We start from the raw sequence: 13,247 nt of genomic DNA, 5'->3' as shown, positions 1-13,247 counted from the left end.
AGCTGCCTCCATTGAATGAACAGCCAATAGGAACGCTCTCTCTCTGAAATGACCAGTGATGACAAATGAATAGTTTTCTCTCAGAAACCTTGAATTACAATATGCTGAAAGGTTATTAAGGAATTTTTGCTGCCAAAAATATTCTGCCTACTGCCGGTTTAAAACAACTTCTGATTCATAGACATTGAAGATTTTCAAAGCATTAGAAATTGGCTCTTGGTGGGAATTGAACCCCGGTTCCCAGGATAAGAGGCAAAAGATTTCCATCTCGCTTCTGATTGGTGCAATTTGAGATGTCAACCCTTTGACCTTTGCTACATTGCCCCACGCACTCCCCCGGCCGGTCCGTTTAGCTACTGCAAACACTCTCTTGTTGAGCAGCTAGCAACAGGCCTACAAACCAAACACACCACCACACTAACCCTAAAATCACTGTATGCCATGACTTACGCTTAAACATTAACCAGAAGGATTATTAGATTAGCAGATTGTGCACGTACCCTCTCTGCCACTGGAACAACAAGTGCTGCTGAGTTAGACCTGCTCCTTATTTGTGTGCCTCTATAAATAGGTTTGGGGACACATAGATCATGCCTATATTGTACATGAGTGATGCATAGTCAAAACCTAATTAATGTATGAAGAAAAGTCTCTGCAGTAGATGAAGGCTGCCTCTCTAAAAACATGTGGGCCCCGGGCTGCCATTGGATTAACAAAGAGAGAAGTAGCCTACTTGGGAGCAATACAATGGTCCATTCTCATTCAGTAATAATCCTTGTCGGTATTGCAAGCGGTTTCATATGACTCCGCAGAGAAAAGGCTACTACCAACACCTCTCTGGAGAAGTGTTTCGGCTACAGATTAAAAAATAGAAATGTCAACTGTAAGTAGCTACCTTTCATTTTTCATATGTATCTTAATTTTCACTGTTTCATATGTAGTTGAATTGCAATTGTAGTGGTTTGACTGAAATTTGTGAACCTGCTCTGGAATTCAAAAGCTACAAGAAGGCATTAGTCTGTAGTTCTTAATCTTAAGAAAGAATTTTTAGCAATAAATGTATGACAATATAATGCCCAGCTGCCAGATCTTTCTAATCGGTTGTGTTTTTGGTCCTGCTTTTATCGTGTGTTGTCATTATCTAGACAAACAAAACCAAAGTTAAGCGTTCTCTTCCTGTTTTCATAAATATTCATTGAAGCAGTCAGTCTCCAGAGGATGTTCAGCAAGGCTTACAACTATAGTACATTATTATTATTACTAATATTATCATAATGGGCACTAATGAAAGCCTGCCTTGCTTTGTTAATCTCAGCAAAGTTTATGAGGAATGGAGCCGTCCATTTCTCCTCTATGCTGCTTTTTTCCCCCTATTGTACGAGTCAGTCTATTCCAACAACTGCAGATATGTGTATATACTAATATTTAAGATTAACTCTAAATGGGTGTCATTGTTTTGACCCAGTCTTTAATGCTTATGCATCATGGAATGAACCCCATGTTCTCAGGTTAAGTCTAAAATATACTGTGGGCTTCATTTCTTGACTGTAGTCCCCACCAACCTCTTGCGATTGGATGCTCCTGGTTGAACAGAAGAATGTAAGGAACACTCTTTTTGGTCATTTTGCTGTAAAAGAACCAAGAAATGTAGCATTGTTTCAAAGAACAAACAAGATTATCACTGAATTGGTAGTGCTGTTTTTTTCACCCATGGCTGCTGTTGTTCTGCATGCTCCTTGATGCTTCTCCAGTGGCACAGATGAATGTAGCAGTAGGGATCTTTTTCCCTCCCGTGGCTCAGTGCGAGTGTTTTCTCTGGTAGATAAATGTCCGAGTTACAACCATGGACGCTGAGCTGGAGTTTGCCATCCTGCCCAGCACATCTGGCAAACAGCTTTTTGACCAGGTACACTGCACATTACAATCAAACAGGTTGTTTTGCTGGACGAGTGTGTGATCGTGTTACTTATCGGTGTGTTTAGATAGTGAAGACGATCGGGCTGAGGGAAACCTGGTTCTTTGGCCTCCAGTATCAGGACAGCAAGGGCTTCTCCACGTGGCTCAAGCTGAACAAGAGGGTGAGGAGAATGTTTGTGTGTAAACTTCACATCCCTCGATGGCATAACTTGACTCCCCCGACAGCTGGATTACAATGAAGATGCTATCATGCTCATGGTTTTGGTTATGCTACTGACACCCCATTGAGGCTCATTAATTTGTGTTTCTTCATTCCGGCATCACCTCTGCTGTGGGGTGCCGATTTCCCAGGTGACAGCTCAGGATGTGAAGAGGGACAACCCTTTGTTGATCAAGTTCAGGGCCAAGTTTTACCCTGAGGATGTCACAGATGAACTGATCCAGGAGGCAACGCAGCGCCTCTTCTTTCTGCAGGTTGGAGATGAGTTCATGCACAAGGACATTGTATTGTATTGGACGCTGTAAATTTGAAACATTGGACTTTCCTAATCACTCTTATTCATTTTATGATTATATGGCACCATTTGAATTTTGTATGCAATGATAAGATCCATTAATTTAATATTGATATTTGCTGAACGGAGAGTAAAATTCATATTAAAACAACAATCGGAATCAGTTAAACATGCATCTGGACAGAGTGGTTATCAAAATGTAATTAATGCTGTCTCATGCAAGTGTGGCACCCTGCTGATGCAATGATAAATAAGGAAACTCAATCAAAACAGAAACGCTCAAAACAAAAATCTGTCTTAACGACCAGTGGGGGTTTCACGATGACTCACGCAGATCCTATCAACCCTCGTGGGTCTTCCATAAGGGAGTACAGTACATGCACACAAAAATGGATGCAGGTGCACTAAATAAATACCAAAACACACACAGTAGGGTTTCTCTCTCTGTGAGTCACATCAACACTATCACACACGATACCTTTACAGCATCATAAAACATTAGGGATTCATGTGTTAAAGCAGATATTTCAGTCTTTTTCTGTGTTTTAGGTAAAAGAATGCATCTTAAATGATGACATATACTGTCCACCTGAGACTGCAGTGCTCTTGGCCTCGTACGCGGTTCAGGTCAAACAAGGAGACTACAGGAAAGACTATCACGTACCGGGATACCTCGCAAGAGAGAAGCTGCTGCCGCAGAGGTGCTGAGTCCTATGATTATGAGTGTTAACCAAAGTTCAACTTAATTCCAGTTACTGGCCTCTGAATTCTAACCGGTGTGTTCTCTTCACCTATAAAACCAGGGTTTTGGAGCAGCACAAGCTGAATAAGAATCAATGGGAGGAAAGAATCCAGGTGTGGCATCAAGAGCACAAGGGACTGCTGAGGTACTGCAGTCTTGCTACTAAAAGTCATGAATGCATTTTTTGTAAACAGGTGTTCTGTAGCTCATTAAATTACTCCACATCACAGAGAAGACGCCATGGTGGAGTACCTCAAGATAGCCCAGGATCTGGAGATGTACGGGGTCAACTACTTTAACATTAAGAACAAGAAAGGATCAGAGCTGTGGTTGGGAGTGGACGCGCTGGGGCTGAACATCTATGACAAAAAGGACAAGTAGGTCGATATTTTAAAAAATATATGTGGATCAATGTATGCTTACTGCTGTTTGCGATTCATGGTCCCCAGTGGATGAATCCTACTGACTTTGGTGACCCCCTGACCTTTCATCTAGCATCCAACAAGGTTGACATTTTTTTTGTGTGTGTGAAATGCATCAACAATTATTGGACGGATTGTCATAAAATATGCTACAGATATCCATGTTCCCCAGAGGATGAATCATAATGACTCCCCTGACTTTTCCTTTAGCACCACAATTGATTGTTTTTGGTTCAGAGTGAGATTTAGACCACTATTGGATGCGTTGTGGTTATAAGCACCATAGATGTGGGTCAGTAGGGCCCTGCTACACCCAATAGTAAGTTTTGTCATCTATTCATACGGTTTATCACCAAAAGAAGGAATAAAAGAAGACGACATCGACCTCTAGCAGCGGGGGCTTTCACCCAGGTGACCGCAGGAGTTTGCATTTTGTGTGAAAACAAAAACATGTAGTTGTCGTTGTGTTCACAAGCCTTAAGTTTCACTGTCATTTTTGAAGCAGTGATATTAAGTCAAAACCAGTGGGCCACCTCCGGTTTTGAAAAGTGAAGCTAATACAGAAGTGCCTTAAACTTGCATTCTTTCGAAAAGAAGTCTGATTGTATAGAAGTCTATGAGAAAATGACCCTACTTCTCACTTGATTTATTACATGAGTTTATGGTCTCAATCGCTAGTTTCTCTTCTTCGATAAAGACAATAAAGCAGGGTAGTCCCCTACTAAGCTCCCCACAGTATGAATTGTAATGACTTTGGTGATCCCTTAAAGATCCCCCCCAGACTGAAAAGCACATCTACATTTTGCATGCTAAAGATGGTGAACATGATGAATCTGCATATCCATTGCCACTGTGCGGTTTAACTATGTGTAAAGAACATGATAAGCTCTGTTAACTGTAGTGGTAAAACGTGCCAATATTTTTCAGGATGACCCCAAAGATTGGATTCCCCTGGAGTGAGATCAGAAATATTTCCTTCAACGACAAGAAGTTTCTCATCAAACCAATCGACAAGAAAGCTCCGGTATGCAAAAAAAACATTATTATTAGTGATTTATCTGCAGCACCTACAAATTCGACGAAGCATGTCATTACATGAAATACAACACAGGCCACATTTAAGGGGGGTTAAGTTTGTTGGATACTTGCTATTTTTCCTACATACCTAAAGTCAGACAATGACCTTTTTGTGCAGGCATGTTGATCTGTGAGCTTGAGCGTAACTCACTTCATGGGTGTTGGTGGATGGGATTAAGTAGCTGCTCCTTCTCCAGTGCTTAAGGGTTTAATACATAGTACTCCTTATCTTAGCATTAGCAATTTCTTAATAAAACATTTTCACAAGATCCTACAAGTACTTCGAGAGATATGCCTATTCATATTTATTAACTGTGGCTATAAACAGGAGGTGCGAGAGAATTTGATATCCTTGTTACTGGCGAAATGACCAATTTTGCAAATGCATAAATTACAGAAAGTAGTCTAATGAGAGCAGCTGCTACTTGATCTCACTCACAAACATGAATTTAGCCTCACACTTCAATTTGCCTGCATGCACAGGCTCGAGGAAAGCATCCAATTGTTTCGAGAAATTAACTAAATTTGCCCAAACAAAGCTATCCCTTTAGGATATAAGCCCATTTTTGACTGTAAAACAGATCAGTGATGCTAATGATGCATCATAAATCACTGACTGCTAATTTTTGCATTAAAGGACTTTGTTTTCTACGTACCTCGCCTTCGCATCAACAAGCGTATCCTGGCATTGTGTATGGGGAATCATGACCTGTACATGCGTAGACGTAAACCTGACACCATTGAGGTGCAGCAGATGAAGGCCCAGGCCAGGGAGGAGAAGAACAAGAGGCAGTTGGAGAGGTAAGGAAGAACGACATAATGAAGGCTTTTTTTTTTTTTTTCCTTTTACAGTTTACAGTGTGTTCTCTCTGCTTTAAGAAAGAACTGTCAGGAGATGTAGTTTTTTTTCAGATGTGTATTTATGCACAATTCTCCTGTCAGGGCTCTGCTCGAGAGTGAGAAAAAAAAGCGAGAAAACGCTGAGAAGGAAACAGAGAAGATTGCTCGTGAGACCATGGAGCTGATGGAGAGATTGAGACAGATTGAAGAGCAGACAAAGAGAGCTCAAGATGGTCTGACAACTTTCTGAATACAAATGTTTCTCAACTTGAGTTTGATTTTTTTTTTTTTTTTCTGTTGAAGAACATTAAAAGAATGGCTCAGTATATTCAATTATATATTTGTGATTTTAGGATCTCTATAAAGCTTATACTATGTGGGCATGTCGGGGTATACAGTATGTGTATGATGATTTCTTTTGTGCGCATGTGTGTTTCAGAGCTGGAGGAGCAGACTCGCAGGGCTCTTGAGTTAGAGAAGGAGAGGACAATTGCTCAGGAGGAGGCTGAGCGCCTGGACAAGGACCGCAAAGCTGCGGTGGAAGCTAAAGCAGCCCTGCTACATCAGTCTGAATCCCAGATCAAGAGCCAGGAAAGCCTGGTATTCAAAAACACAAAACACACATGCATGCTGGGGTTAATTCAATTCCAATTAAATCTAGTAAATTATAATGTGGATTCATTCCAAACCTAAAAAGTGGAAAAACTGCTGTAAAGTGATCATTCAGCCAATTTACTTTATTCCCATGATCAATGACTCATTATGGTATATTTACATATATTGATCAAATCCACCTCTAAAATACAAACTGGTAAATTATTGATGTCATCAAGTGATTTACAAATTCAGCTTGATAGTTTATTTCAAATTATTCACAATTTTAGCCGATTGAATAGAAAGACAATTAACCTGAGCCGTGATGCTGCATAACACATACGTGCACGCACACACACACACACATATTCTCTCTAACACACATGTGCACCTGCAGACAGAGCACAATGACCTTAGATCAGGAGCACTCTCAACTCTCTCCCCATTTGTGTGCCTGTGTGTGTATAGGCCACTGAGCTGGCAGAGCTTACCTCTAAGATCTCCCAGCTGGAAGACGCCAAGAAGAAAAAGGACGAGGAGGCGAATAGATGGCAGGAAAGGGTGAGAATTAATGGAAGAACCATGAGAGAGATAACGGATGAATCAAACATGAGCAAAGAGGGATGTCTGACACTTCCAAGTGTTAGGCCCGGGTAAGGTAGAAGCGAGGCGTCAACCACAGACAAGTACATCAGTAAACTTTCAAATTGTGATTGTATGAATTTAATGGCCTTCACTGCATTGTCACGGGCAGCAAACTTCAACTCTGTGATGCCATAAATGGCTGAGACAAACCATTTAATGTATATGAAAATTTTACCCAAGATTTACCTAAAGTGTATGCAAATCTTTGTATATAAAAAAGAAGTGCTATATGAATTTGCAGTCACAACATTATGTGGTAATACTGCAGTTACCCTTATTTCTGTTTTTTAATGACCAACGGAGACTGTTGCACGCAATAATGAGCAATCTCATTAGTCAGAAAACAACATATTTGGGAATTTTTGCCTTCATTAGTGAGCGCCTTATTAAAACATCTCAACCTGGGATTCAACAGGAAATGGGCAGGTTACCCAGAATCAAATGTGTCATTGTAGTTTTGGTGTTAATTATAGATTTGTTAAAGTTACTACAAGGAGTTTTTAACTGTTTATGAAACAGTCTCAATGTAATACTGATGTTCTATACCATCTACAAAAGCAAACGAGACCATCAGCGAGAAGACTGCCTATTTCTATATAGTTATTCTTAATGCCTTTCATCGGGTCGCTGAACTATGAATCCTACTATGGCGAAGGCATGACCCGCCCTACTGTGCTTCTGAATGGCTAGTACTCTTTGCCTTCGTTGGTTTGGTTGGTTTAAGCATGAGGAGTGAGATTGTTGCAAGCAAGCACCACAAAGCTTTCTGTGATTATGAGCATGATGATCAACGTGCACCAGGCAATCAACAGTAGTTTGTATAAAAGTGAGAGACTAGACAACTGAAGTGAGAAAACCCATTTATGACAGAGTTGCATCCTTCTTTCACTCGCTTCCAAAACAAATGCACGTGCTAGCCAGATAAACATCTTTACGACCATAGACTATGTATAAGAAGCGGACGTAGTCACCATGACTTCACCAATTGGTTTGTGGACTGCCGTTTGGAGGCCTCGTGTTCGTCATTTTGTCCGTCGCCATCTTGGTTTCTGACCGTAGCCATCTTGTTTTTTTGCAACCAGAAGTGACACGAGAGGGTGGGGCGAAGTACAAACTGAATTAGACATTTTTAGGCGACCAAAATGTTGATATTAACTTTCATGGACTGAAAACAATGTGAAAGTTGTAAGACGAAAACACGGATAACACCCAGGCCAGACAATGCCATGGTCGTGCCCGGTCAATCACAAGGTAGCCACGTCCTAAAGCATTCCCTGCATTATCGTCAATTTTACCATAATTTACTAAATGAACATCATGCTGTATTGAAGAAGACTTGAAACTACCGATTGAGACTTGGAGGGGTCATCCCCTGTTGGCTATTAGAAAGAATGCAAGTTTAAGGCACTTCCGCATTGGCTTCACTTTTCAGAACCCAGAGGTTGCCCACTGTACGACACAAGGCGGTTGCGTTGATGTCCGCACTGAAATCAAAACAAAATATAAATTAATTGTAGTTGCTTTGATGAGGGAGAAAGAAAAAATACAATTTCTGTGTATTTTGGGTAAAATGCCCCTTTAAATAGTACTAAAAAAAAAATCGAGGTAAAACTGCCAAATGTCACCAAAGACCATCCAGATTTTTATTCCCAAAAAATACCTTAATTTATTTCAGCGTTGTAGTACCTCAAATTTCTTAGAATAGGAGCCCAATGTGAATAACACATTTTGGAATAAATCTGGCCAGCTTCTTCTACCTTAATATCCAACCACAGCGCTGATCGCAAGGTATGTGTGTTAACAGGCGACGGTTGTAGAAGCTGATTTGGAGCGAACCAAAGAGGAGCTGAAGACTAAACTCATGGGTGTCCACATCCAGGATTCAGTCCACTCTAATATGCATGAGCACGACGAGACGGATGAGAGCAGTGCAGAGGCGAGTGCTGAGCTGACTTCTCCGGGTATGGTCCGAGATCGCAGTGAGGAGGAAAGGGTAACAGAGACACAGAAGAACCAGAGGCTGCAGAAAGACCTCAAGGTAAGGTTAAGTGGATATAATAAAATTTGCTATTTCGTGGATTTGCTGTTCTCTTGCTCTCCGCTGGGTCAGAAGTCATGTTCAGCTAGAGATTAACAGTCCCTGGGCTGCTGTAGCTTTTAAGAGTGCATGGTTCTATGGCAATGTTGGTCTGCAACAGCTCAAAAACTATTCGATGGATTGCCATGAAATTTTGTACAGGCGTTCATGGCCCCCAGAGGACGAGTCCCACTGACTTTGGTGATCCGCTGACTTTTTATCTAGCGCCACCTTTAGGTTGACATTTCTGGGTCGTAGTGAAATATTTGTAACTATTTGATGGATGACCTTACATATATTCAAGGCCCCTAAAGCATAAATCCTAATGACTTTGGTGAGACTTTGCATCTAGCACCACCAGCAGGTCAAAGTCTTCACTTATTCAGTGACATAGCTTGACATCTATGAGGTGTATAGGCACCAAATTTTGTACAGATGTTCATAGTTCCCAAGCAATAAAGTGTACCGTCTTTGGTGATCCCAACTTTCCCTCAAGTGCCACCATGCCATTTTTGATTTTGATTGAAATATCTTGACAAATATAGGATAGATTGCTTTAATCCTCTGACTTTGCATCTAGCCGCATCATCAGGACAAATTTTCAATTCTTTGGTTTATGAGTAAATATCAACAAGTTCTCATCCCAACTCGTCACATACCGCCACACTGTCACGCCCCTTGGAATCACTTTATTTTTGGCATCAAAACCACTTTAGTTACCCTTGGTGTCACTTTAGGATTAGGTAACAAAACCACTATAGTTAAGTTTAGGAAAGAACTACATGTTTGGACTTAAAACTACTACGTTTGTGCAGTGAAATGACACTGAACGTTGTGAACACAGGACACAAACGAACAGCTGATTATAACGTGAAACACACAAACAGCAGTATCCTGGATGAAAGCCTTGTGTTTGTCGGACCCATCCACCACCCCTCCCACCCACCCGGTGTGTCTTTTTGCTCTTTAACCTACATAACTACAGTCCCGGCGCACTTTCTCGGAACGTTTACTGTTGCCGTGGATGGGTTTACATTATAGTTAATGGTACGCCCGGCGCGTTTCATACCGGCACTAAAGGGTGCCTTGTGTGGCAGTACCGAATACCAACACCCATGACAAAGCCGCGGTATCTGATTCCCTGGGAATGAGAACGGGTTGTAAATACATTCAAAACTAATGGAATTCCCATCATCCTCAGTCGTTCTTTGTCTTTAGTCCTAATTAGCAAATGTAAGCATGCTAACAGGCTAAATTAAGATAGTTAACCCGGTAAATATTCACTGCTAAACATCAGTGTGATATCATTGTCCCTGTGAGCATGTCAGTATGCTGACATTGGCGTTCAGCTCAAAGCACAGCTGTGAATAATTACAGCCTCACAGAGCCGCTGGCTGTAGACTCTTAGTCTTGTTTACAGAGAATCTCTGACTCTCAATCACTGACTTCCATTCTTAAAAATTGTATTTTGATAGTAATTTTCAAACTATTTCATTCAGAACTTGGAGCTATTAGGCTTAATAAGATGTATGGAGTGACGTGTGTCTTAGCTCAGTACACACAGCTTTGGTGGTGGCTGCCATTTCCTTGCCCCACCTCTTAAAGTTTTGTGGTTTGAAAATCACTTTTTTGTTGCTAATGTGAGATTTTTAATGTGTTTTGGTACATTCACTGTGTTGCCTGTTGACGCAGTCATATAGAGGTTTTGACTCTGCTGTAAAGATGGCAGCTTAATTGCCACCAAAAATTGTGTTTCGCCCAGAACTAAGTGCACTCTGCATAATAAAAACATTGTTGCAGGTACATTATCATATTCTATTGGTTTCATTCAAGTCGCAAATCTCATCCAGACCGAGGCCTATAACAAATGAAATAACATCGGTCTCTATCTCGCAGCCAAAACAAGATATGGTACTGCATAGAAGACTCTACACAAAACTGGACTTAATAACTATGGACAATAGAGTTTTTTCAGATGGGGATTGAGTGGAGTGCAGGGGTGATGGGAGAGGGGCAAGGCTTCTGAATAGTCTCCTAAAGAATCTCAGGATAGAGAATCTCATTCAATGTGTGTTTGTGTTCCCTTTCAGTTCCTGAGCGCTGAGCTGGCTGGAGCTGTAGACGAGAGCAAAAAGACCCCCAATGACCTGATCCACGCTGAGAATGTGAAGAAGGGCCGCGACAAATACAAGACCCTACGTCAGATTCGTCAGGGCAACACCAAACAACGCATTGATGAATTTGAGTCCATGTGAGAGGGGCTGCTATAGGTCCACTCGGACTGAAGGCAAGATAAGGATAGATGATGAAATCGGACATATTGAGAGATTTTAGAAGTGTATAGGTGCAGATTATTGCATAGGTAGAAAAATAACCTGACATAACAGGTTGAATATGACGGCAAATTATATTATTACCGCCTTTATATGGATAGTTTGGGTATTTTGAAGTGGGGTTGTATGAGGTACTTATACATAGTCAGTGTATTACCTACAGTAGATGACGGTCGGCATGCCCCCAGTTTGGAGAAACAGACAGGAGTTACCGTACGGAACCAAAGCAATGTACTGCTGTGGAGCGGGCCGGCAGCAAAATGCATTTTAGTCACTTAAAAGAAAGGCTCACCAAAAAAAAACTATATTCCTTTAAGTGCACGCTATATTTAGAATATTTTCACTGCTTTATCTTGCCGTCAGAAAGACCTTTCCGACGTCGAACTGAACTGAAAGTTAAACTTATTTGTGTTCTCCTCAAAGCCACCAGACTCCGTTGACAAAAACAGTATAGATTTCAGTTTCACTTACAGTTCAGTTTCCCATAAGATATTATAAATATGGCGTACACTTAAACTAATATTTTTTTTTTTTTTAGGTGAGTCTTTGTTTTAGATGGCTAATATATGTTTTGCTGCGGCCCCCGTCCACAGCAATATATTGCTTTGCTCCGATGTCGGTAGTCCTGTCTAAAACCTCACTTCACAAAGCCCAAACTATCCCCTTTAAAGTCCATGATTTTAATGCCATTTCATCTGGAAACAAGTCAGGAGTGACAACAAACATTTTGAACTACATAGGAACATAACACACATTTATGGTACACTTCAGTGTTGCAAATGAGACAAACATCATCTACAGTATGCTGTCTCTTATGAAAAGTCTTGCTGTTATTATTGTCAATGTGCAACTATGCCAACTAATGAAAACTTGTAGTGATTAAAGAGAGCGATAACAATAAAGCGGCAGTGGGCAGAATGTTTTGGGCATCAATGGGCAAAAATTCCATAATAATCTTTCAGCATATTGTAATTCAAGTGTGAATTGCTGTTGATATGATATGATGAGAAGTGAAAACTAGACTTCTGCACCTCCTCATGGCTCTGTTTTCAGGCTTTAGAAAATCTGGATGTTTTCCTCCGGTCTGTGAAAGATGCGTCTTGCAGATGCCATTAGGAGCACTGGAGGACACTGAGGCACACGATTCTCTTCAGATTACCTGTCTCATGCACTACTGTCAGGATATAGTGGCCGTTTTATAAAAATAACTTTTTAAAATCATATTTGCCCCATTTCTACCTACTGCTGCTTTAAGAAACTTCCACATAAATGTGAAATCCTCTATTCTTTATCACAGAAATAAAATACACAGAAACACAATCGGTGCGTTGTTTGTCCATACGAATGACGATGCGTCATCACTGTGCCTAATGAGGCAAACTGTACAAAAGCTGTAATCAAAAATAATTATCACCAATTATCAACCTCAGGTAGATGATTGTCTATCCAACATAAATAAACAGAAAATTAAAAAATTGCAGTCCCATTCTCTGCATAAAATCTCCAACTGCACTGCTGCATCTCTGCCATATCACTGCCTCCACTCAGCAGGGTTGTTGCTACATAATAGAAGGAAATATGCCCAAGTTAATAGAAATGGGATTGATTTTGTTATTAGGTTTCTCTAGCTGTCTCTCCTGCAGGCTTCTCTTCACCCATCTCTTGCTGCTGACGGCCTCATCCATCACTGCTGCTTATTAGACCCTCCATTGACCATCCGTATAAAAAGATACATTTTCCACTCTCGTGTTGTCTTTCAAAAGTCAATGATTGTGCAAGACGAGTTGTGGCCTTTTATCTAACATTTACCATATTTTGTGATGTTGGCCACCGCAAACAAGCCTTAATAGCCTAACTTAGGTTAGGTTAGGCTTGTTCAAGTCCAAAATGAACTGAAATAAGAAATAATTATAGTGACTGCGCAGCTGTGGGTTGGGGCCGAGCATTTTGAGGAGGAAGAAGAAGGGGGAAAATGAAAAAAGGAAGAGGAGGAAGACAAATGGACAGTCCATCCATTATTTATCCTTTAAGGCATTAGCATGTTTGTTCTGCCTCAATCAGGTCTCCAACTCACAACCTCAGACA

General features: G+C 40.9%; 1 protein-coding gene across 2 annotated transcripts; it reads left to right on the top strand.

Moving 5' to 3' along the window:
• The first annotated feature begins 627 nt into the window (after positions 1–627).
• On the top strand, positions 628–11,369 carry LOC119494504 (moesin-like). Of its 2 annotated transcripts, XM_037780431.1 has the most exons (15): positions 860–883; positions 1,552–1,599; positions 1,823–1,906; positions 1,983–2,078; positions 2,269–2,391; positions 2,982–3,133; positions 3,236–3,319; positions 3,405–3,551; positions 4,524–4,620; positions 5,311–5,474; positions 5,616–5,746; positions 5,953–6,113; positions 6,576–6,668; positions 8,557–8,790; positions 10,920–11,369. In XM_037780431.1, the coding sequence occupies exons 1-15, from the start codon at positions 875–877 to the stop codon at positions 11,082–11,084; spliced, it is 1,788 nt and encodes a 595-aa protein (XP_037636359.1). In that variant the 5' UTR covers positions 860–874; the 3' UTR covers positions 11,085–11,369. The 2 variants fall into 2 exon arrangements, with proteins under 2 accessions (XP_037636358.1, XP_037636359.1); XM_037780430.1 differs by lacking the exon at positions 1,552–1,599 and having other exon boundaries at positions 628–883.
• The last annotated feature ends 1,878 nt before the right edge of the window (positions 11,370–13,247 follow it).

This window comes from Sebastes umbrosus, chromosome 9 (genome assembly GCF_015220745.1).
Source record: "Sebastes umbrosus isolate fSebUmb1 chromosome 9, fSebUmb1.pri, whole genome shotgun sequence".
In the NCBI taxonomy this organism is placed as follows: Eukaryota; Metazoa; Chordata; class Actinopteri; order Perciformes; family Sebastidae; genus Sebastes; species Sebastes umbrosus.
This window is presented reverse-complemented; position numbering and strand designations above follow the sequence as displayed.